At 54.6% G+C, this 22205-nt stretch overlaps 1 protein-coding gene across 5 annotated transcripts in view; it reads right to left on the bottom strand.

The window, feature by feature from the left end:
* Positions 1 to 9996: 9996 nt before the first annotated feature.
* The window catches only part of NFASC (neurofascin), a 68317-nt gene continuing 56108 nt past the window's right edge, over positions 9997 to 22205 (bottom strand). For all 5 annotated transcript variants that reach the window (XM_054181549.1, XM_054181544.1, XM_054181547.1 and 2 more), the window contains 3 exons: positions 21650 to 21781; positions 20982 to 21051; positions 9997 to 15171 (listed from right to left, as the gene is read on the bottom strand). In XM_054181549.1, coding sequence (XP_054037524.1) covers positions 14940 to 15171; positions 20982 to 21051; positions 21650 to 21781 — 434 coding nt within the window. In that variant the 3' untranslated portion in view covers positions 9997 to 14939. The remainder of the gene's footprint in view (positions 15172 to 20981; positions 21052 to 21649; positions 21782 to 22205) is intronic.

Here is a 22205-nt window from a genome sequence, read left to right as displayed (position 1 = left end):
TGCCTTTTGCATCAATTCTTTTTTATGTTAGATGGACCCGTGTTTAAGGAAAGTGCTGGGAGAAGAGCTCTGCTTCTCCGAGTGGATTATGTGGTGTGTTTTGGGGGTGAATGCATGGTCCTGATGCCCAAGAGCAACTCCTGCCTATGGCAGGGAGAGGTTTAGCATCACTTGGGGACAAAACAGGCCTGTTTAGTCCTCCTCATCCCGGCGCAGGGAGCAGGCAGGGCTCTGTGATGCGATCCCAGCAGGGCGGCTGCATTAAGGCACGGTCTTCAAGTATTCTCTGTTTTCTCTGTTGTCTTTTAAGTGCTTTTTCCTAATAATTGGCTGGTGCATTCATGTACGTCGCGGGTCACGGCACCTCATTGTAAGCGGGTCTCAGTGGGAGTTTTCCTTTGGTTCAGCCGCCAGCCAGCAAGTTCCTCCTCCCGAGACAGGCAAGCCGTGGTGCTTGTGCCCAGCTCAGCATCTCTTTGTGCAGGGGACAAAGCCGGGATTGGCGTTCACTGGGGAGACACGGGCTGGGGCGTGATGGGTTTGGGGGAGAAAAAGCCAGGATCTGCGTTCAGGGGACGGGTTTGGCATTGGAGTCGCCGTAGTGGTAAAATCTAACTGTAATAAACCAGTTGATGTTATGAGTGGCCTTTACTGCTCTTCTATTGGGCAGTTTGAATTTTAGATCTGAGATTTGCAGTTAGTTTTTGCTTTCTTTTTCTTTTTTTTTTTTCCCCCTCTTCCTGAACCAGCCAGATCCCGTCTCTGGCTGTGATCACCTTAGTGCCTCAGGGTGCTGGAAATCCAGCCCGAGCTGCGTGATCCTCACCTCTCCTGCAATAAGCCCTTAGTAAATCCCCGGGATTTTGGAGCTGAAGCTCTCGGTGGGACCCGGAGGTGTCCCCGCAGCCGGACCAGGCTCGTGCCACCTCCAGGAGAGCCCTCGTGGTCCTCGGGCAGCGCTGCCGGGGCGGCTGCAGCATCTCGGCCCCGAGGAAACGCCGTGGGGACCAGCACGGTGTGTTAAAAAGCAAAGGAGACCAACAGAAACAGCCCAGGAGAGCCTCCCACGCCAGCTGGGGACCCCGGGAGCTGGGGATGGAGGAAGCTTTGCTCGGGAGGGGATTTCCCCGCTGCCTCCAGGGCTGGGCACGAGCACCGTGTTCGACCCGGGCTGCCAGCATGCAGCTCCTAAGCTCTCCCTTAAGACTTGTATTTCGATCAATAGCCTGAGTCGATAGCAGCTGGAAGGATGCTCAAAGTCTTTGAAAACAAGGCCACAAGTGACTTCAGTTTAGCACACGGGCGTTTGAGAGATGATGTCTGCCTGAAAGCCTTGTTAATGCCCTGATTACACTTGCTAAAGTTCCAAATATCGGGATTGTCTTCTAGGCGGTCCCCTGCAGATTCACGGTATTGCAAACTGCTCTCTAAGCATAGCTGAGCACAGCCTCGCGCCGCTTTGCTGGTTGTGAACCTGGGGACGCTGAGGCGGGCTGGATGTCGGGCTGTCGTGCCGGCAGAAGGGACGGGAAGGGAGTGGAGGTCTGGCTGCGCGTGCTGCCATTGTCTCCCCAAAATAAAACCCCCCAAATAAAGCTTCACGCTGCAGGTTTTCCTCTCCTCTCGCAGCGCGGCACCACGCACTGAGCGCGCGCAGCTCGGCCGTGGGGAGCTCTGCCTAAACCCCGGGACATCCACAGCGCTGCCAGCCGCGCAAACCCACCCACTCTCTGCTATTAGTGCTGCCGTGGCGTCAGCAGCAGAAACTCTTTGATGTGGCACCGGTATAAATAGCTCCCTACCTGCGATGGAGCCTGGCTCCATCCCCTCCCCTCTGCTGCCTGGGGAATCGCTTGGCAGGAGCCTGGGAGAGGCTGCAGGGAGGAAAAACAAGCGCGGAACTGAGGAAACCTTCTGGCTAACGCTGCTCTGGGAAGGTGGTGTGTTATATGGGGAAGCCCTACCGTGTCCCAGCCTGTCACCCCAGCACTGGCTGCCGTGGGGGTGTCACTGGGTACAGTCACACCGGCAGCGAGGGCGAGAGCCTTCCCGGTGCAGTGGGGGTCTGTGCATGGCACCGGCCATCTCCCCCAGCCCCACAGAGCTCCTGGCACTCCTGATGCTTGTGCTGGCCATGCTGGGGGTGATGGACACCGGGGTGTCAGGGGGACGCGGTACCCCAGGCGGAAGGGACCTTGGTGAAGCAGTGCTAAAATCCTCTCCCTCCTAGGAGAAGGTTAGGGCATCCGCTCTAATGGTGTCATATTTATTTTGCTCCTTGGAAGGCGTCATCCCCGTGTCCGACCTTCTCGCCTGTCTTTGTTAAAGTGGTTTTTAGCATTCGGTCTCCAAATAGTGCCAGGCTGCTCTCTTCTTTATAAAAACAAGCAAGAACCAGCACAAAGCATGCATCCCTCTTCCTTCCTCCAGCATAGGCTCCCTGTTTTATGGCGTTCTGGTGCAGGACTGACAGCTCTACAGGCTGTACGATAAATAATACATGTAATAATTTAGGACCTAGGCTGCTGGTGGGGGCTGGGTTTGGTATTTCACAACCGGCCGTGGGCGGGATACCTCTCCTGCTCCCTGAGGTCTCGGGACATCTCCCTCGCGGTGGTGTTAAACATCTCGCCAGTAAGATCACAGACCCCACAACTGCCTTGTAGCAATGGGACCGAGACTGTTTGTCATGGAGAAGAAAACATTTTGGGTTCAAGGAAGCAGGTTTTGTATAGCTCTCAAGCTGACTTTTTTTCCCTGTCTGCTGAGACCTATTCCTTCTCTACAGCTCCGCAAGCACCCAAAGACATCTGGTGTCAGAAAAAGACAGAAAGTGTCTAGAAAGAGCCTGATACAGCCGATCACAGCAGATTTTAATAATGTTTCTTCCCTTCCATCTATGTTTTTTGACACTTAAAGGAATCTCTGAGGAAGCTTCCCTTACCTGTTTCTGTGTGCCTGCGCTTTAACAGCATTTTTTGAAAGCCCCTGGTCAATTCTGGGGTTTCCTGCGTGATGTATTTGTTTATCCGGCAGCGCTGCAAGATAACCTGTTGCAAAGGGGATGTTTGCAGCGACGTGCTCCCTTTGCGGCAGAGCCCTGGGCTTCCAAGATGGACCATCGGCCCATCCCAAAACCTTCCTGGGCACCTGTGGTTCCTCATCCCTGGAAAGCCGGGCTGACAGTGCGTGGCACTGATTTAGGAAGGGGAGAGACGTGCCTCCAGCTGCGCAGGATAACGACAGGCTGTAGTTAACTGTATTAAGCCAGTCCCCATGAGACAGAGCAAAACCCATCGCTGTTTTGAGCAGAAGAGCTGGCCGGAGCGGGCGAGCCCGGTGCTGGGAGCTAGCCCTGTGGCCACCAAGCCCGGGGCTCCCCGGCTCCTGCAGCTCTGCTGAGCAGGGAGCTCCGTGCGGCTCAGCTGGGGAGCTGTCGGGAGGCTCCCTCGGGATGGGATGTGTTCCAGGTGACTGCGTGGGTTTGCTTCGTGCCCAGCAACCTCGAGGAAAGCTCTTCAGGATCGGGGTGGTGGCGCGGCCATTGCAAATGGAGAAGGTGCTGGGGGAGCGCTGGGGGTTTGCGAGCGTCGCTGAAGGGAGGAGGCACTGAGAGACACGGGGAGGTGTCTGCCCCTCATGGGATCAGTGACTTTTCATGGATAATTTGGACATGCACAAAGCATGCAGGGTGGCTGGGCAGCCGGGCCATGCTTTAATGCCCGTGAGCTCAGTCTCCATGTGGACTCCCAGCTCCGTTGGGCCAGACCTTCTGCGTGTGTAGGCGCATCTGGTGCCTGTGTGGGAACTACCTCCCTGACGGCATGGTTGAGTTTTCTGCCTTCTATGATTTGCTTGTGGTAAATCTGCAGAGAAAATAATAGCACAGGCCATTAAATTCTCTGCAGATGTATTTTGAGTGACAAAAGTCGTGGTTGCTCTGTTCGGTAGTAATTGATCGGGTGATGGAGAAGAGCATTAGCATCCCTTTGTCTCTGACTACTCTAATCATGCTCCAGGGAGAGCGTGCAGCTGGGCTTGACGTGACCCTCGTTTTCTCTTTTCTTTAGTCTTGGGTCATTCTAATCTACCCCTGGAAAGTACAGTTATTTCTAGAAAGTTTGGAACCCGCCGCTTTCCGGTATTAGCAAAGCAAGTGGATTTTGGGGTTGGAGCTGTTGCTGTTGGGTGCGCTCGGTACCAAATATACAGCCTGGAGAGGTTCATGCGTGGAGGCAAACCCGCTCCTAAATCCCGCGCAAGAGCCTGTGCTTCAGCTTTGTACCCTGAGAACTTGTTGTGGACAAGCCTGGAGGTGGCTGGGAAGGAGCAAGAGCCGTTCTGGCGTCTGGCTGGAGTCCTGGGCCGGGGGGTGCTGCTGGGGAGGGCTGGGGTTGCTCCCAGCTCTCGGATGTAGAGGCTGCAGCCTCCCATCCTCAAAGCAACCAGTGTTTCCTTAGAGAGATGACAATCTCTTATGAATGCTCTCCAGTCCAGCCAGAAAAATAACGCTGAGGCTGGTGGGGGTGGTGCAAGCCTGGGCGGGGGGTCGGGGGGTCAGCCTGGGTGAGAGGCGAAGGCAGGGGGGAGCTTGGGAAGTTTAATACAGGGGGATTGGAGCCCCCCAAAACACAGCCCAGCCTGCCCTGCCGCCGGCTGCTTCTCCATCCCAGCATCCGTCCCGCTGCGAGTGGGAAGGAGCGAGGGGGTGCTTTGGGGGGCACAAGTTCTTGTCCACGACTTTGCACTGAGCCCCTCCAGCTCCCCACTGCTTCCCCGACAGGCTGCAAAGCCCCCACCAGCCTCAGACACAGAAATACCCCCATGTGCCCAGAGCAGCCCCGTCTCCCACCCCTGCTCTGCCCTCGGTGGGGGCGTGGGGGGTATAAGGACTTGGGACACCGCGGTCTTCCTCATCCTCCCTCCCTGGAGAGGAAACCTGCGTCTCTCAGGCTGCTCCGGGCTCCGCCAGCCCGCGCTGGAGATGGTGAAGTAGTTTTGTGCAGCAAGAGCCGTGGGAACCCCCCCTCTACCCCTCCCAGGCACGGCGTTCAAGATGCCCGACCCTGCCAGCAGGCTCTCAAAGTGCCCCCAGCCAGAATGCACCAGGAAAAGCACGACAGTAATAATTAATAGTAACAATAATAGAAAAATATTCTCAGACTTATTCCGTAAGAGACGTTTCTGCTGACAGCCGTGTCGACCTCGGCCGCTCACCCCTGCCACAAGTGACACAGCCATAGCCCCCCCTCTTCCTCCCACCCCCGGCCCCTCTCCAGCGCAGGCAGAGCCTGCATCGCCCGCAAAGCCATCGCCCACCGAGAAAAGCCCAAACCGACGCCTGCTCCCGCCTTCCCCCCGTCCCCGCCGGAGGCGAGCGGGATCTGGCAGGTTCCCTCTCGCCGGAGCAAAGCCGAGCGCGCCTGCAAGTTGTCTCTGATGGGGAATGGTGCCCTGAAACCCGGAGCCTCCGTCCTCCCTCTGGGCTGGGGGAAGGATGGAGAAGGCGCTTACCTTGTGCGGGGCGGGTGCGTGCGCCGGGGGCTCGGCTGCGAGGCAGCGCTTGGCTGGTGCCTGCCCGAGTGTGGATGTGTGTGCCCAAAGCCACTGCAGCATCTCTGCATTAGGATGTGCTCCTCCCTCTCCTCCTCCTTGCGTGCGCGCTCCCTCGCTCGCTGCCAACCGCCACGCCGGTCCCTGGAGAGGGTATTTTTTTTCTCCTGCCTTTACCTCACTTGCCACAGTCCAAGGACCAGTCAGGGAGGCAGAGCGACTTGCAGCATCATGCATAATTCATGCCCTTCCTCAGCCTCCCTGGCTGCTGCTCCCACCAGTCCCCAGCAGAAACCCCTCGCCTGCGCCGATCGCCGCCGGCTCCCCCCGTCCCTGGGGCTGGAGCAGGTGTGAGCCCGGGGCGGGGGGGACCCGAGGGGGGTCCGAGCCCATGTCTGTGGGGTGGAAGCAGGAAAGGGATTAGCCCTTAGGGGGTGTCTCGGTAGGGACACCCACCTCCGTGCAGCGTGTGCGTGTTTCTGTATATATATGCACCCCCGTGCCTAAATATATGTCTATCTGTGTCTGTACACACATAACCAGGCTTGTGTGTGTGCTGGGGAGATTGCTTTATAGCAGGATTTTTGGGAAGCTCCATCGCGCTGAGCGCGGCTGCCGTAGGTGGTACCCGACTGCGCTGCGCCGGGGAGGACGGGGTTTCCTCGCAGCAGGGGTAGCGGAGCGGGACCCAGAGCGTGGCTCTGGATGCTGCCGGGGGGACACGGCGGGGTGGCAGCTGGGGTCAGCTTTGGCTTTTTTGGGTGTGCAGAGCCACCTTCGGCTGTTGCTGTGGTCCAAGGGGCTTAGGGCTGGGATTGCCCGCCTTGGCAGCGCTCTGCAAACTGTAGCTGTGCCCCCCCATGAGGCTGCACCCAGAGCCCTTCCCTGCGAATGTCTGCAGCCACGAGACCTTTGCTGTTTTCTGGCTGCCGGGGGGAGGTCTGTCCCGGTGGGGTGACGCTTCAGGACCTCCTCCATGCCACGCTGCAGGCCCTGAGGTTTGGGGGAAGGAGATGCTGCGGATCCCATCGCTGCTGAGGTGCGAAGGACCCCCGGGGTGGGGTTTTCAGGTCGCTGCCAGGCTGCACAGTGAGGTGGGAAGCGGGGGATTCAGGAGCATGGCAGGGACCACCCTGCACTCTCCATCCCTCCCAGCCCAGACCTGTTAATGATGTAAGGAGATCAATGGGCGCTGGGGCTGTCCACAGGTTAATGGTCTGCAATTACAGAGGAGTAATTAAAGCATTAGTATCTCTATCGACTGGCGAAGCTCCAGCGGTCCAGACTCCTCCAGCAAATGGGTGCAGAAATGCCCGTGATGGAGTGGGGTGTGTTGCCGGTCCCACCTCTCTTCCCCTCGCCCAGCTGCCCGGTCCTCTGCTCCCTGCTGCCGTTTTGGGGTGAGACTGGGAGAAACCGGCCACAGCCCTTCCTGCGGGTGCTCACGCATAACTTTTCCACTCGCTTTTGCTGGGCAGAAAGGAAGAAGAGGGCTGGATCCTGACCCCCAGCAAAAGGACTAATGGAGGGACCAACCCAAGAGAGGTGATGAGCCCCATCCTTGGTGGAGGACCTGCCCTCTGCCCCCTCTCCTCTGTGTCTCTGTTACTGGCAGCCCCCCAAGCGTCTCTCTGCAGGTGACAGTGACATCAGTGACCTCTCGGGTGTTCGCCCTAGTGCAGACGTGTTCTGAGACCGCAGCGATAGCAGCTGGGGGAGGAAGCGGCTCTGTAAGGGCTCCCTTGGATATTCCCGGTGCCGACAGTGGATGGCTCTTAGCTGCGGTAATGGGCAATAGGCTGGAGCTGCCTCTGCGAGGAGGAGGAGGGTAATTGGAGGCAGTCTGTCGGCATCGACCCAGCCCTGCTGCCCCACGGGCGGGCAGAGGTCAGGGAAGATATGGGTGTCATTATCCTGCCATAAAAAGGGACGAGTGCTAATGCGTGCACGTCTCCCGCTGTATCGATCGCGAGGATGAGGATGGGTCCATTGTCGCTCGCTCCTGGATGATAAAAATGCCGTGTGTCCTATGGGAATGATGGGAGCAGCCGCCTGCGCAGCCTGAGCCCACGGGCCCCGCTGGTTCCCATGGCTGTGGGCAGTGGGACATGGTGGCTTTGAGGTATTGCAGGGGTCCCGGGGCTCCAACTAACTGGAATTTCTGCGTCAAAGGCTAAGTCCTATTCCTCCTTCTTCCTTCCTTGTGGCAGGGAATGAGGGTGGCTGCCGCCTCCATCACCCCAGTCTGTGCTGGGCATCTCCTACACTGGCCAAAGGATGCTTTTTTTTGTTTTTTTTTTCCTTGCTGCTGTTCAAGTAAGTGGGGGGGTGGGGGTGGGGACACAGACAGAGCCCCCGCCGCAGCACTGGAGCAGGAAGCACTAATACTTTCATCCTATTAGCGAGGGCCGCAGCAATTACATCTTCATTAGCCAAATTGGCTCTGCTGTTACCGCCCCCCCCCCACCATCCTTCAGCTCATTCTCGTCAGGGCTTTGCACCAGGGAGCCTCTGCTAAGAGCACTTCAGAGCCTCGGGGGCAGGAAAGGCTGGGGAGGCGCAGGATGGACCCCAGGGGGAGGCAGCACTTGCTGCCAGGACCTGCCGGGTCAGGAGGGGGGAGCTGGGTTAAACCCTGATGCTCCCATATGTTTGCTGGGCTGGGGGGGGCTGCTTTCTCCAGCCTGTATCGTGTGCTTCTGAAGGGGGTTCGTGATGCAGCCGGCGCTGTCACGGATGCAGAGCCGCTGTTTGCCAGGACGGCGTGTCTCAAAGGTGCCAAACCAGCATCATGGGCACGGGCAGTGCCAGGGAGCCACACTCAGGGCTTGTCCCTGAGCAACCGTTGCTCCTTCGTGCCTCAGTTTCCCCACCTGGACAGGATGCCGTTGCCTGCACTTAGGCCTCGGTGGTGGCCAAGGTGGTTGGCAAGGGCTTTGTGAAGAGTGATGAGCTCCTGCCCGGGTCTCTGGGGGTGGTTATTGCTGCCCTTGAGTGTTTCCCCTAATGCAAACAGACCTGCTGCGATGTGCAGCGAGATGCGCCAGGGCTGTGTCCCCACCATCCCCGCAGTCGCCCGCATCCCGTTCACTGGGGATGCTTCTGCTGGGCTCGACGCAGAGACGGCGTCTTGTCCCGGCACCAAGACTCCCATGTTTCAACCTCTACCAGCTTTTAATGACCGGAGCATCTCCTGCTGTTTAATGCAGCTGAGCAGATCTGGCTGTGGGTGGGAGATGTCAGAGCACCCAGAGCTGGGGGCGGGGGGCTGTAAAAATCCTGGTGGGGAGATCTGCCCTGCCTGTGCCGGGACATCCCCGCAGCCTGCTCGGGTGCAGCGGGAGTGAAGACCCGCCGCGCCCCAGACCCTTTCTGCAGCCTCCCATGACCCTCTCGTGCCGTGTTGCAGCAGCAGAAGTGCAGGACCTGCCGCATTGAGCTTCCGAGGGCTTTGGGAACCGTCCCCTCTGCCCCGTGCCCCCGGGGGGGACAAGCTGGCAGGCGGAGGGCTGTGCTGGAGGGTCCCCTCCCGTCCCACCGCCCTGGCTGCTGCTTCCCGGCTCTGCGCCTGGCCGGTGGGAGATGCTCCTGAAAACAAAGCATCCCCGGCATCTTATCGCTGCCAAGTCTTGGCCCGGGGCTAGTGCTGCTTCGCCTCGATAAACCGAGGGCGGAAAAAATGTTCTAGCAGGGTGGCAAAGGAGGTGCTGAGGGTTTTAAACCGCTCGGTCGAATTTTCTTCAGCGGAAGCACAGACCCGCAGGAAGGATGCGCTGCATCTCCGCGGCGGTGTTCGGGCTGGGCAGTGCTTCCCCTTCGGATGGTTTCAGGGGAACGTCTGGGGAAGGATGAGGGAATTCAGAGGGATTCCTGGGGAGGGAGGGTGGTGCTGGGGCAGGCTGCGGGCTGGGGGATGTTGGGGACCAGCAGGATTTCGCAGGGCCACGTGTTGGGTGGGCACCCACCGGGTGAGCAGCGGGGCCGGCTTTTACCTTTAGAAAGGTGACGGAAACGAGCCGCAGGCTTAGCGTGAGTTTTGAACAATGTTTTATTATATGTTTAGTGTTCTCTATACAAAAAAATCCAGTCTTTTCTTTTTTTACAGTGATTCAAAAAAAATGATATCTGAGTATTTTGGCCTTCTTTCATCTCTCATGCAGTCGGTTTATAAGTCCTTATATTAAACATTTTTTTTTTCTCTAGTCTGTAAATCTTCTCGCTGTAAACTGTTGCTTTTACAGCTTCAGCTATACATTTCTCATTGGAACAAGTGGGTTAACGCAAAGGTGTTGGTTTTTTTGCTTTTTTTTTTTAAAAAAAAAAAAAAAAAGGCAAATAAATACATAGAATACTTTAGAACAACCAGGAGGTTTTACAGAGAGGATGGATGGCTGGCAATATATTTACAAATTAAAGAAAAACAGAAGAGTCCAATACTTTCCTTTCTGACGTGAGCAGGAGGAACGAACACGTAGAACTCCGTACTGCAGAGGAAGGAGCCTGCTCCGCGGGTTTGACACGGGGTTTAGACGGCGTTTGACAACCAAAGCCCGATGCCCACTTGTGAAGGACGTGGAGAGACAGGCGCTGCTGGGCAAGGGGAGCTACGGATGCGGTGGGGGCTTTGTTAGGACCAGAAAAGCATCGTTAATTCCCGTTAATAAAACAGGTCTTAGTGCAAGAAATAGAACGTGGTCTCTCTCTCTCTCTCTTTTTTTTTTTTTTGTTGTTTTTTAACAAGGTTTGTTTCTCTTTATTGCTTAACTGAAACCGTTTGCTGCTAGTACACAATGAAGCCTGGTATGACAGACGTTACGTTGCAGGTTGAACTCGCGGCTCCGCTGGGACTCGGTGACAGCGAGGAGAGGCGCGGGGACGTGGCGGCAGGGCCGGGGCGAGGGCTGCATGCCAGCTAAGGCACGGCGAGGGGCTGGGCTCCGGCGGCGGGCGATGCTGCGCGGCTCTGCCCTCGCACCCGTCCCGCTCCCCCGGCGGCACGACCCGCGGCTCCTCATCGGCTGGTCAATTGCTTGGGGTCCGAAGAGACCGCAGCACGCGGGCTCGGGGGCTGGCGTCTGCGAGAAGGCAATGCTGGCAGGGGGCGTGTTGAGGGGACGTCAGGACAGACCGATGGTGTTTCCGTGAGCAGGATTTCCAGGCCCGTACCAAAACTTGATTTTTCCCCGCTGCTTTTCTGTCTTTACTGCAACATGACTTCGGGGAGAACAGGAGCCCCTTCAAGAGCACGTAAATGTGGCAACTGTCCTCTCGGACCCCACTCTTGCGCCTCTGTGGTTTGTATCCGCTGCTGTACACGTGCGGGGCTCCAAAGAGCAGAAGGCGTCCGGGAGGGACGGGCTGTCTCCCTGGGCTCCGATGCAGCCGGCAGAGTCTGGATCCGCCTCCAGAACATGGACGAGGTTTTGGCTCAGCGCGTTTTAGAAACAGGCTCAAATTTGCAAGTTGGGAGTTGGATCCAAACTGCTTTTCCCCCCGGCTTCTGAGAGCACTTGATTTTGGGGCTGGCTCTTCTGTTTATTTATTTATTTATTAAGCGTTGGCCATTAATTTAAACCCTTTAGGAAGATGTATCTTCTGCAAAGGAAAAGGTGGAAGTTTGCCCTGCTCCAGAGAGGCTGTGCGGGTCCCAGAGAGGGATGGTTGCCCCTGTGATGGAGACCGACCCCTTTGGAGGGGTCCTGCCCTTCGAGCAGAGGGTGGCGGATACGGGGCTCCCCTGAGCATCTCTGCCGGCCCTGGGGGTTACGCTGTAGGTAGTGGGAGCCAAAGTGACTGTCCTGTCCCCTCCGGACAGGGACAGCTAGGGATGGAGAAGCAAAGCAGCTCCTGTGGGGGACACTGGGGACAGGCCACCAGCATGGCACGCACCCAAACAGGCAGAGATGGGCGGGCAAGACCCCTCGGCACCACCGGTCCGCGTGCGGGGTCTCCGTCCATCTCCCAGCGCTCAGAGGACACTCGCTCAGCAGAAGCGTGGCCGCGGGGCGGGTGCAGCCTGGCCCTGGCTGGTTCTGGGGGGCGAATGCGGTTTTGGGGTGGTGTGGGGTCGCCCCGTCAGAGCTGTGGTGGTTTTGGCGGTGGGAGCCAGCGAGGGCTCTGCTCCCCGCCATGCAGTAACCGCACCTGCAAACACCTACTGAGCCTTTGCTAAAGGGAGTAGAAAACGTTAAGCTCGTGTTGAGTTTTGAACTTAGCGACAATTTTCTTTGGGCTCCAAAACTCGAGGGGAAGTTTCAAATAAATGTTAAAATTTTGACTTTACCTTATAATATTTGAGCAGTTTTTACACCAAGCCAATACAAGACTCCCAGTAGCCTACACCGAGCCGTTTGTCCACCGGGCCCTCTGCGGACATCTCCTTCCTCTTCTGGTTAAAGTAAGGTGGTGGTAGGAGACTCTAATGGCTTTTGTGAGACTTTTTGGGGCTAGGACAGGGCTAGCTGGGCTGGGTCCGGCTCCTTCCCTCCCCGCTTGCCAACACGTGCTGTGGGGCACATGCTGCAAAGCTACAGGGGGAAACGCTTCTCCGTTTCCAAACGGATGCGAAGAGGTTTGCGCAGTAAAATGGTGGTTCGCGACAGGACAGAAATACAGGCTTTAATACAAATGGCACGTAATACAGATACACGACACAGACCGCCCTGCTTCCAGTAACGCCTGACCAACTTTCTTGAGGTTTGGAGGTGTCGGTGGGAGCTGAGGGTCTTGTGGTCCCCCGTTAGCGGTTGGTCCACGAAGTGGCGAGGCTCCAGTGTGCTGGGTGCGAATGCAGATGCCCGGCTCCGGCGGCGGAGGCTGTAGTTTCTTTCTCTCCTCGTTTCCACCAGTGCTTGGGCAAGAAGTCGCGCAAACTCTCATCGTAAGGACAGCCGTAGGCTTGGGGAGCGCTTATCCCCGTCACCGAGGGCTGCGCTACGTTTGGCCTGGTGTGTTTGCTTAGAAACCGAATGCAATTGCTGCGCGTCCTGGGAATGGGCTGGGAGATGCTCTCCTTAAGCCGGATCGGCAGCAGTAGAAGTAGGCTTGTTGCAGGAATGCATTTACACCGACGGTAACGGAGCAAGACGTGTGGCTCCCACCCTGCGAGATGACATGGATGGAGGACCCCGGCAGGTGGGCAGGAATGTGGACATCCCTGCGCTGCCCTGGGGTGGCAGGAGCGCCCCCAGCTCTAGGGGGTTCCTCTGCCTGGTGGCACCAGCCTTACACCCTCCTTGGCTCATATGGTGCCCGGAACTCCTGTGCTGTGTGCTTTACATCCAGCGCTCTCCTCTTTTCTCCGTGTGATCCAGCAGTAGGTGCCCCGCGGGTGCTGACCGGGTCCGGGCTCTTTCCCGAAGCGCAGGATAGTTGTGCCGTTAGCAGCTTAAAGAGTGTGGCAAAGTCCATATCAACAATCCATATTAGTAGAAGTATTCTTGTTAGCAATACGTCTTCATAGCAAACCAGCTTGAAAGCTCAAAGAATAATTGCATTAATCCTATTGCATTTAATCCATTATGCTGAACAACGTCATCCTCCTTTAGAAAAAGAAATGAAAGAAAAATCCATCCTAACGTCGTTGGCCGTCTGGGAAACGGTCCGAAGAAATCCGATCTCTCTCAGCGAAGGTACCTTTGGTTTCAAAAGTGCAGGAAGTGGGAGAATACACATGGCGTTGGCCACTAAGGACTGTCTATTATAAAAATTCTACCTTCTACGATGATCCATGCTGTCTCAGCTGGGAGAGCTGCCCAGGCATCCTACTCCTACTGGTCTGGCGGATCGAAGACCGTCGCGTTAGGGGCGCGGAAGCGGTGGGGGGGGAATAGTATCAGTTTATTAAACTTCATGGGAAGTTCGAAGCTGTGTAAGGCATGTGAAGGAGCACTCCTATCCGAGACGCGTTGTTACAGTGCGTTAACGGGTTAACTTAAATCGCGTGTTGTCTTGATATGTAAATAAGAGAGCGGAGGGGAGTCCCCGGTGCGGAAGGGTCTCGCTCAGGCTGATTGATGGAGGGGGGAAAGGCCACTGTCAGAAATGAGGAGGGGAGTTTAGTGGAAAACACTGTCGATCTGGCTCATCTCCGGTGCCTGGGGGAGACGTGGACCTCGGGTCCTGCCCTCCCGCTGTGTGTCCCCTGAGGGACGTGTGTCCCTGGACCGTTCGAGCTGTGGTGCAGGTGATCCTCCCCCCGATCCCAGCAGGTGCTTCTTGTCACAACTGGGTTGCTCTGATTTTTTTTTTTTTTTTTTATTGTAAAAAATAAGTGATTTCTGGTCCCCTCATCCTACGTTAATACTGGTCCTGCTTCCACTCCCTCTTTGCTACATAAGATTTATGGAGTTGCCTTTAAAAGAAAGCAGGTGTGGGGTCTGGGGGTGGTTTCCCCCCAGATTCTTACAAAGCAAATACTAAACCAAAATGGTTTGCCTGCAGTGACCCAGGCAAGCGATGCTGTTGTCCTGGGCTCGGAGGGCGAGCGGTACCTGACTGTCCTTCCACAAATCCCACAAGCTCTTCTGCAACCTCTTGTCCTCTGAGGATGCTCCGGTGACCCCCTCCATGGGCTTCGCAGCGGGGATGGACCATGGAGCCTCAGCACTGATGCGAGTTACGGTGCTGAGGGAAGTGGTGGGACCTGCTCTTCCCTGCAGAGGTGCTGCTTGATCTCCCGGAAAGGAGGTTGCCTGGTTTGGGAGAGGCTATGGCCGGGATGCTGCTGTGAGGATGGACATCTCGGTAATACGGTGCCGTGGTGTCATTACCCAAAGATCCACCACTTTCCTCCTTTCATGCACTTACGTTGCTCTTGCTACTCTGCCCAGGCCCCGCTCACCCCTCTTTGCTTCCCAAAACTCTCTATTTTTTTTTCCCCTCCCCCTCTTATCTGGAACCTTCCTGTAAAGATTAAAAAGAAGAATTTTTGACCTGCCTCCCAAAAGAACAAAAAGGGCCTCGGGGAGCCTGGGTGGCTGAGCCCGCGGTGGTCCCCCTGGGCTGGCTCTGGGTGCCGGGGCCAGCCCCGGAGCTGGGGGTGCATCCCGAGCATCCCGCTCCTGCTCCAGCCCCTCTGGCTCAGCCCAGAGTTCAGCTACAGCTACAACCCATCCGCGCCCCGCGAGTCCTTGCCGTTCGCTTGTTTGCTAAGGAGAAGATGGCGTCGGCAGCCACCCGGTCTGCCTGTTTGCTTGGATTTTTTTTCCCTTCTTTTTTTTTTTTTTGTTGCTTTTTCTTTTTTTTTTTTTTTTTTTTTTGTGTGTGTCATTGTTGGTTGGTTTTTCATTCGCACGTTTCTGTTGGAGGTAGTGGCGGCGGGGGCTGTTGTTTAACCCCCATCCACTACAGACACCTCGGGCCGGTTGTGGTCTCAGTGCACTGCGCTATGCCAAGGAGTAGATAGCATTGACTGGGGAGGTGGCTTCCGAGCTCTCGTTGCCTTCGGTCTCCTCTTTGTCCTTCTTCACCGTGTACTGGCCGATAAAGGAGCCGTCCTCATTAAACTGCCCTTCTCCCCCCTCTCCATAGTCCACCAAGCTATCGTCACTCTCCTGCTGCTTTATCGTGCCGTCCAAGGAGGTCTGGCTGTTTGGCAGGGGTTTGTTGTCTTCATCGCTGGGTAGCAGAAGACAGACAGACACAGGAAGGGTTGAGAACGGGGCTTACAACCTTCACCCAAGGTCTGGATATTCAAAAAATAAATCCAGTGTGCAAATATACGGACCAGAGACCACAAATACAGGGTGCTCTGACGGCCGGCAGCAAGTCATGGTGTGTCTGCCCACGGAGATGAAGGTGGGGAGACAAGTCTCCGCATAGGAGACCCACAGCTGCCCGTGCAATCACTGCTGTGGTTGGTATTTCTGTGAGCCCAACCTTCATGCTTTTTTCTTTTTAGAAAGCCTTTTTTATTTTTATTTTTTAACCCTATATTACATAGGATGCTTAGATCCGTCCAACTGGATGTACGTTATAAATATCCTTTCCTTGTCATTGCTTAATATTCTTTCTTTCTCTTAGCATTTTAGCCACCCTTGGTGTGACCTGAGGCTTGTTTCCAGGTTTCCTTGCAAAACTCCGCTCGGGTGTTTAGATACACGCAATGGGGAGCGCTCTCAAAGCACTGCGAGGGGGCATGTGTAGGATGCCAAGTTCTGTGCAGCTTCCAAAACTCCTGGGAATTTACCTTTCCAAGCTTATTTCTGAGCATCTAAGCTTGTTTGCTCAATTCTTTATCCTTTTCTCGCTTTCACTAGCAAGATTAAGCCAGGTCACTGAAAAATAAATAGTCTGACCCACAGGACAAAAAGCAACCCTTTAAAAAAACCCACGCTTTTAACAAAAAAAAAACAAAAACAAACCAGGGAAAAGCTGTTTTCTCTCTGGAGGGCAAGGGCTGGTATCTCATAAATACAGATAACATTGTGTGGAGGACGAGTGGCTTGCTATACGTAAAAATTAATGTTCATATTGGCTAGTCCTCGGTTCACGTTTGATCTTATGTCCAGCATGCACATTGTATAACATTCCTAAAGATATCGCATAGGTACCTTAAACATATTTTTTCTTTCCTCCCACCTCTGTTCCTGTCTTTTTATTATTGTTTTAGCTCGGGACTCCTCAGGCTCGCTCCCCAGCGTGGCACTTGGCTCTGTTCTCTATTTTTCTTAAAATTGGTAAAAGCGCTGGGCTCTGATGGCAGCTCTTGGTAGTCGATGCCCACACAAAGGTATTTTCTCACACAAAGTGAGAAACACTTTGCTTGGGCCAGGAGGCAAAATGCTCTTCAGCTGGGGAAGGCATTAACTCTCTCTCATGCCGTTTAATTAATGGCATCGCCCTCTCCAGTGGGAGAGGAATTTGGTATCCCACAGTACAACACGCAGCTTTTTAACATATTTCCTTGTATCAGCACTTTGTGAAGTAAGCAATAATACAAAACCGATATTGGAGGCCTTGTGTTAACTTGGCATCACAATAAAAAATAACTTGTTAGCTCTGAAAGCAGCTTCGTTCTGGGCGGGGGGGAGGAGGAAGAGAATTCAGTCTGCAAGCAGGACCGCCAGTTAGAAAGCCCAATAAATGCCAAGTAGAGAGTGGCAAAACCCAGATCCCTTTATTTGCAATATCCTTTCCGCATTTGGGGTTCGGTTAAAGCCAGATTTTCCCTAATGGGGGGGGGTTTGCAGCAGCAAACTCCCCGGCAAAGCGTTTCCCGAACCTGCCCCCTGGTTTTACCTCTCTCCGGTACTATTTATCCTGTTAGTGCATTAGGAGGGCGAAGCAGATATTCATCAGCGTCTTGATGCGCTATAACCCTGTTAAAATGGATTTCTGTGGGGCTTGCTGATGTGTGCATTAGAGAACCAGAGCGCCCAGATGAAAACCATTTGGGAAACGTTTGTCTTGAGTTGCATAAATCATGGAGAAAGAAGGGGGGAGGATTTTCAGGATGGAGAGTGGGCAGATTGTTTAGGAACTAGCGTGGTTTTTTTTTTTTTGACTCCTGTCTCTTGCCACCATCCCCTGGGTGACCGGCAGCAAGGCGCTGAAGGCACCGAGGGCATCGTCCCCAGGCCCAACCTTCGGCCAGGTCCTGCGGCACCGGGGGGGCTCAGCCGCTGGGCTGTGGGGCCGGGGGGACCTGGCTGGCGCTCGGGGGGTGCCCCCAGCCCACGGAGCCTTTCCAAGCGAGATGCAACTGGCTGGACATGGGGGGTACCCCCGATGCCGGCAGCAGTTAGAGGGATCTTGTTTAATGTGTTAGGTGGAGGCGGGTACACGGGAATAGGGAGGGGAAGGTATAGTTTCGGCTATAAAGAAATAAATAGCTAGAAGGAAGGAAAATAAAAAAAGCTAAATGTGCCGGACTTCTGGCAGCACGTGGTCCTACCTTTCAAGAGACCTTCATGGTCCATGTGGATAGACCAGGTGAAAAGGAGAAGAAAGAATGGGAATAAAACAGAGAGAAGCAGAAAGAGCCTGATCAGAGAGAGATATGATGAGGTCTGCATTTACAGGGGCAGTGCTAAAAACCAAAAAGGAAACGTCTGCATTCCTCATGGAGCTAATTGCCTCGTTATACCAAATGGAGCCAGTATAATTGTTCGGAGCTGGATGAGCCTCATTGGCTTCCCCGAGGAAGCGGGTGCGGAGCAGCAGGGGATGGTGGGAAGCTGTTTGCCCTCGGGCTGGTCAGAAAAGGGCTGGTGGTTGAAGCCCGTTGGCGAGCGGCTGTAGGGAACAGCGGTCGCTGCTGGGGACCAACAGGCAGCGGGACGAGGGCCAAGTGAACGGGACGCTCGGTCTCCCCTCCAGCCTTCTGCTGGGTTCCCACGATTTAGTCATGCAGCAGCATCGTGTTATCTATTGAGAAGGCTACACCGCCCCAGGCTGCTTTGCCAGGGCTCTCCTCCCCTCGCTACCCTCAGAGGACGGCTCTGTGTCCTCCTGTCTCGATGTCTGCCGAGATGGTCCATGCGGGGCAAGCTGGCGCTGCCTGCGGCGTGTAACCTGTGCCACTGAATCTGAACTGGAGCCCAGAAGCTAAAACCACTCAACTTTCCCTTCCCAGCGGCCAGGGTTTCCAGCCGACTCCCCCACGTGCAGCTTAAACATTTGGTATAATGAGGCACAGTCACTGGCACAGAACATTGTCCAAGGATAATGGTCTCCTGCTTTGAAAATAAGCTTCTCAGCTTAGCCTCTGCTCAGGAAAACCATTATTCTGTTAGTGGAACAGAAAGATGTGACAGTATCTCTTAATTATAGGCTGCAGAGATCTGAAAGTTGCATGCACGGGGCATTAAGGACGTGAGATATGATGAGAGCATATCAGACATGCTATGTGGAGGTGGGGAGGGAAACCAATGAAGAACTCACGTCAGCTCAATTCCTGTCCTTGCTTGAAATACTAATTGCTACCCTCCTCGAGCCTAACATTGCAATCATTTTGAATCTTAATCAGCCAACAGCGTTTCACATCAATCCTCCAGGTTCACCTTCCTTTCTGCCTCCTTGAGGGAAGCCTCCTATTACTTCTCCCAGGAAACCTGTTGTTCCTGTTGTTCCTGAGAAGGAGGGGGCAAAGTTTATGGGTTTTTTGGGTTTTTTTGATTGTTGTTCTTGTTTGGTTGGGTGTAGTTTTTTTTCTCCATCTAGTCCATGGGACAGTGTGATTGAAAATGCAGGAGCATCTTGGAGCTTGGTGGTTGTCTGTCTACTAATTTTGGCCTTTAGCTTGCAAACTTTTGGGACAGGGGCTGTCGATAAAAGTTTGAGCTTCAGCTAAGCAGAAGCTGCTGTGTCGTAGGATGAAGGATTTCCCCCATTCCTTCCCATTGCCTGGAAGGAAATGCCCCTTGGATGGTGCTTGGGCAGCAAATGCAGCATCGCTGACTGTCGCAATGCTGCCGGCCATGCCAAGAGCTTGCTTTTCCTTCTGTGCAAGGCAAGTGGTCCCTGGCGATGGAATTGCCTTAGGAGCGATGGGGGTGAGGAGGTCCTGACTGCAACCGCCTCGACGGACTCTTGAGAAGCAGATCTCTGAAATCGGTGCGTACTGCCAGAAGCTCGGCTGTGGAGACCTTGTCTGAGATCCAGGCGATGGAGCTGAGCCCGTGGGGTGGTGTGTGGGTAGGTGATGAGATGTTTCAGGTTTGCCACATGGTATTTACACCATCCCACAAATTGGGGAACCAAGAGGATCCCTATCGTGGCTCAGAGCATTAAGGGGACCCATTTTGGTCGAAGTGTGGACACTGGCTGCGTAGCGTGCAGTAATGGCTCGTATCTGTACAAGGGGCTCTGCCTGCGCTTGTGAAATCATGCCTGGGAAGAGATGTTTGATCTGGGGCAAAGCCTGCAACAGGACCAGGCTGAGCTAATTTCTTCTCTGCTGTTCTCTGTGTCCCGGCCAGGAATCTGGACGGAACATCCTCAGACTGTGATTTATATGTGGATTTAATGTAATTGCCCCGGTGTGGCTTGCCACCACTAGAGGTGATACCCAAATCTCGCAGGGAGGTGAGGGAGGTGTTGCCCCTGGGTGTTGTTTAGGGAATAAAGAGCTTTTCCTACAACATGCTGCTTATTCTGGTTCCTGCTGGGGTGTATTTACACTCTGTATCATGCTATGGAAAGACTGGGGAGCTTTGGGTTTACGACATCCTTTGGAGAAAAAGAGTTGCTACTGAAATAGAGTTACTGCGCTACTAGCAATATAAATGTGATCGTATTGAGGGCTGCAGTTGTTCTACTTCCATTTAGGTATTGTGTGCAGGCAGATATATTCATTTTGCTTCCTCTAAAGCCTAAAAGGCGGAACACGTGTCTTGTTACATCCCTTACTGAATCATAAATACATTTTTTTCTATCTTTGCTACCTCAATTTGCGATGCTAGGAGTATCGGTAATGACGTAGGGTTTAATTAACCCCTGTTTTGAAGTCAGGAGAAAAATTCCTGCTAGCCTAATTGGGCTTTGGATCCAGCTCGGATGGAAAGGTGCATTTTAATTCTTTAAAGAAAAGCAAAGCCCACTGTAGGCGCTGTAATGCATCCCTGTCATCTGTCAAGTGTGGGCAATCCGATGAGACCTGACGTCCTTACCTGCTCCTGCTCCTTGGGGGCAACCCGGCACAGCAGCGGAGCTGTGGATGCTGCGCTGCGCGACAGTGGGCTCGGCAGAGCACTTGCCCCTTTCTGGGAGTTTTCCTGGGAGTTTTCCTGGAGTAAAAAGGGGCGCTGCTGCTCCTCCAAGGATGCCATTTTGTGTGAAAGCAGCTGAGCGGAGGTTGAGGGGGGGAATTGGAGCGGTTTTAGCAGAGCCGCGGCCGGGCTGCGCTGCAGCCCCCAGGGCGTTTCTGGGGGGTTTGCCTGGGGACCTTGCAGGAAAGCCCGCGCTGGGATGCAGGCTGACCCCCAAACCGGTCCTCTTGCACGCTCCCAGCGCTGACCCAAACAGGACTTCAGGCGTTTCTCCCCTGGATGCTCTCTTACGGGTAGGAGAGAGAGGCTGACCTGAAATATCCCCAGGCTGCTCCAGTTTAACTTATTTTTTTCTTTTTCTTTTGCATGCGTTATGGGTGTCATCGGGGTTGGCCTGCAGCTGTGTCCTGGGTAGCTGATGCCAGAGCCCCGGCTCTCCGCCTGGACTGATCCTTCCAGGCCGAGACAGGGAAAGGAGGAGACCTTGGCAGCATCCTCGCAGCCCTGTTACTCTTCCAGGGAGCGTTTCCTTCGGTAGAGGACTTGCCGAGGGCAGGAGGCAGGAGGAGGAAGGTGGGAGGGGTAATCGAGGAGGCTGCGTGGCACCGTGGTGCTGCGGTTATGTGGAGGGGAAGCGCGGTGAGGTCCGTGATGGCTGGGAGCGGGGCGGATGGGGGGGACGTGGTGGCGGGGGTGGACATGCCAACGGGAGCGTACCTGTAGTCGAACGAGCCGTCTTCTACGTTCTTGTCTTCGGGATTGAGATGCTCGTCTTTATTGTCTCGTACTGTAAGCAAGCACATCCCCGACATTGGCGTTAGAGAGCAGTACAGAAGGTAAACGCTTTACGAGGCAGTGACGGCGTTTTGGCTGCCTTTGTGAAATCCCTGCGGGGTTGAAGTACAGCTCTTCATTGACTCGGTAAAAAACCCGCACCTGGGAGGGCTCGCAGAGGGCTCGCAAAGGGCTTGCAAAGTGCTGCTGTGGTGGCAGCAGGGCACGGGCGCTCCAGGTAGCGGGAGAGGACGTATTAATCGGTATATTTTCTGAAGCCTGCCATTTGCCTTGCAAAACTTTTTAATGAGATTTTTGCCTGAAAAGATCTTTTTTCCTAGATGAGGACAAGCAAATTTGCAGAGTAGAGGTTGGGTCGTGCATCGCAGGAGTGTCCAGCTCCGCAGCCTAAAGCCTGCGCAGCGCAGAGCCCTTACCTGACCTTTAATTAGCTGAAATGCTGCCCACTAATAATAGTGTTCCCGCTACGGAGAAAGAAGAGCCCTTGTAATCACAAGCATCTATCTGAGAGCAATACAATTTGATTAGCGCCCGGAAGCCTGGAGATGTTTAAACCATGAGCGCACACGATTGCCGCGCAAGGCTCTTACCTGGATATTTCCCGCCTCGGCTCCTCTTAATGAAGCAGACTATCAGGAGGATGAGAACCAGGAGAGCTATGGCACACATCAGCCCGATGAACCAGCCCTGCGTCGCGATGTCCACGTGATTCTTGGTATAAGCTGGGAGGAAAATTGAAAGAAAAAGCAGCCGTAAGGGACTAGACCAGAACCGCAGAGGGGGGAAAAAGACGAATAATAAGACACAGTCCATGGGTTTAGAAATTATCTCTAGCGCTGTGTTTGTGTGTCTGGGTGCGTATTGACCAGGTTATCTGAGACTGTAGCACAGGCGTCTGTGGCTTTTTTTTCTCTTTTCTTTCGTGGCGGTGGGTCAACTCAACGTTTTAGCAGGAGCTACAAACAGCAAAGGGTCACAACACAAAGTAAAACCTAGCACAGACCAGTGAGAAAGGCGCATTGCAAATAATGGCAAAAAGAAGCTGGGTAACAGATTTGATCTTTCACTTGCTGTGTCTGAAAACCGCCCTGGAAGCGAGAAGGTCTGAAAGAAACGTGCCCAAGTGGATCCAGTCCCCGGCGTCCA

Source organism: Rissa tridactyla, chromosome 21 (genome assembly GCF_028500815.1).
Source record: "Rissa tridactyla isolate bRisTri1 chromosome 21, bRisTri1.patW.cur.20221130, whole genome shotgun sequence".
NCBI classification, from domain to species: domain Eukaryota; kingdom Metazoa; phylum Chordata; class Aves; order Charadriiformes; family Laridae; genus Rissa; species Rissa tridactyla.
Note: the sequence above shows the minus strand (reverse complement) of the source record. Positions and strands in the feature narration are given on the sequence as shown.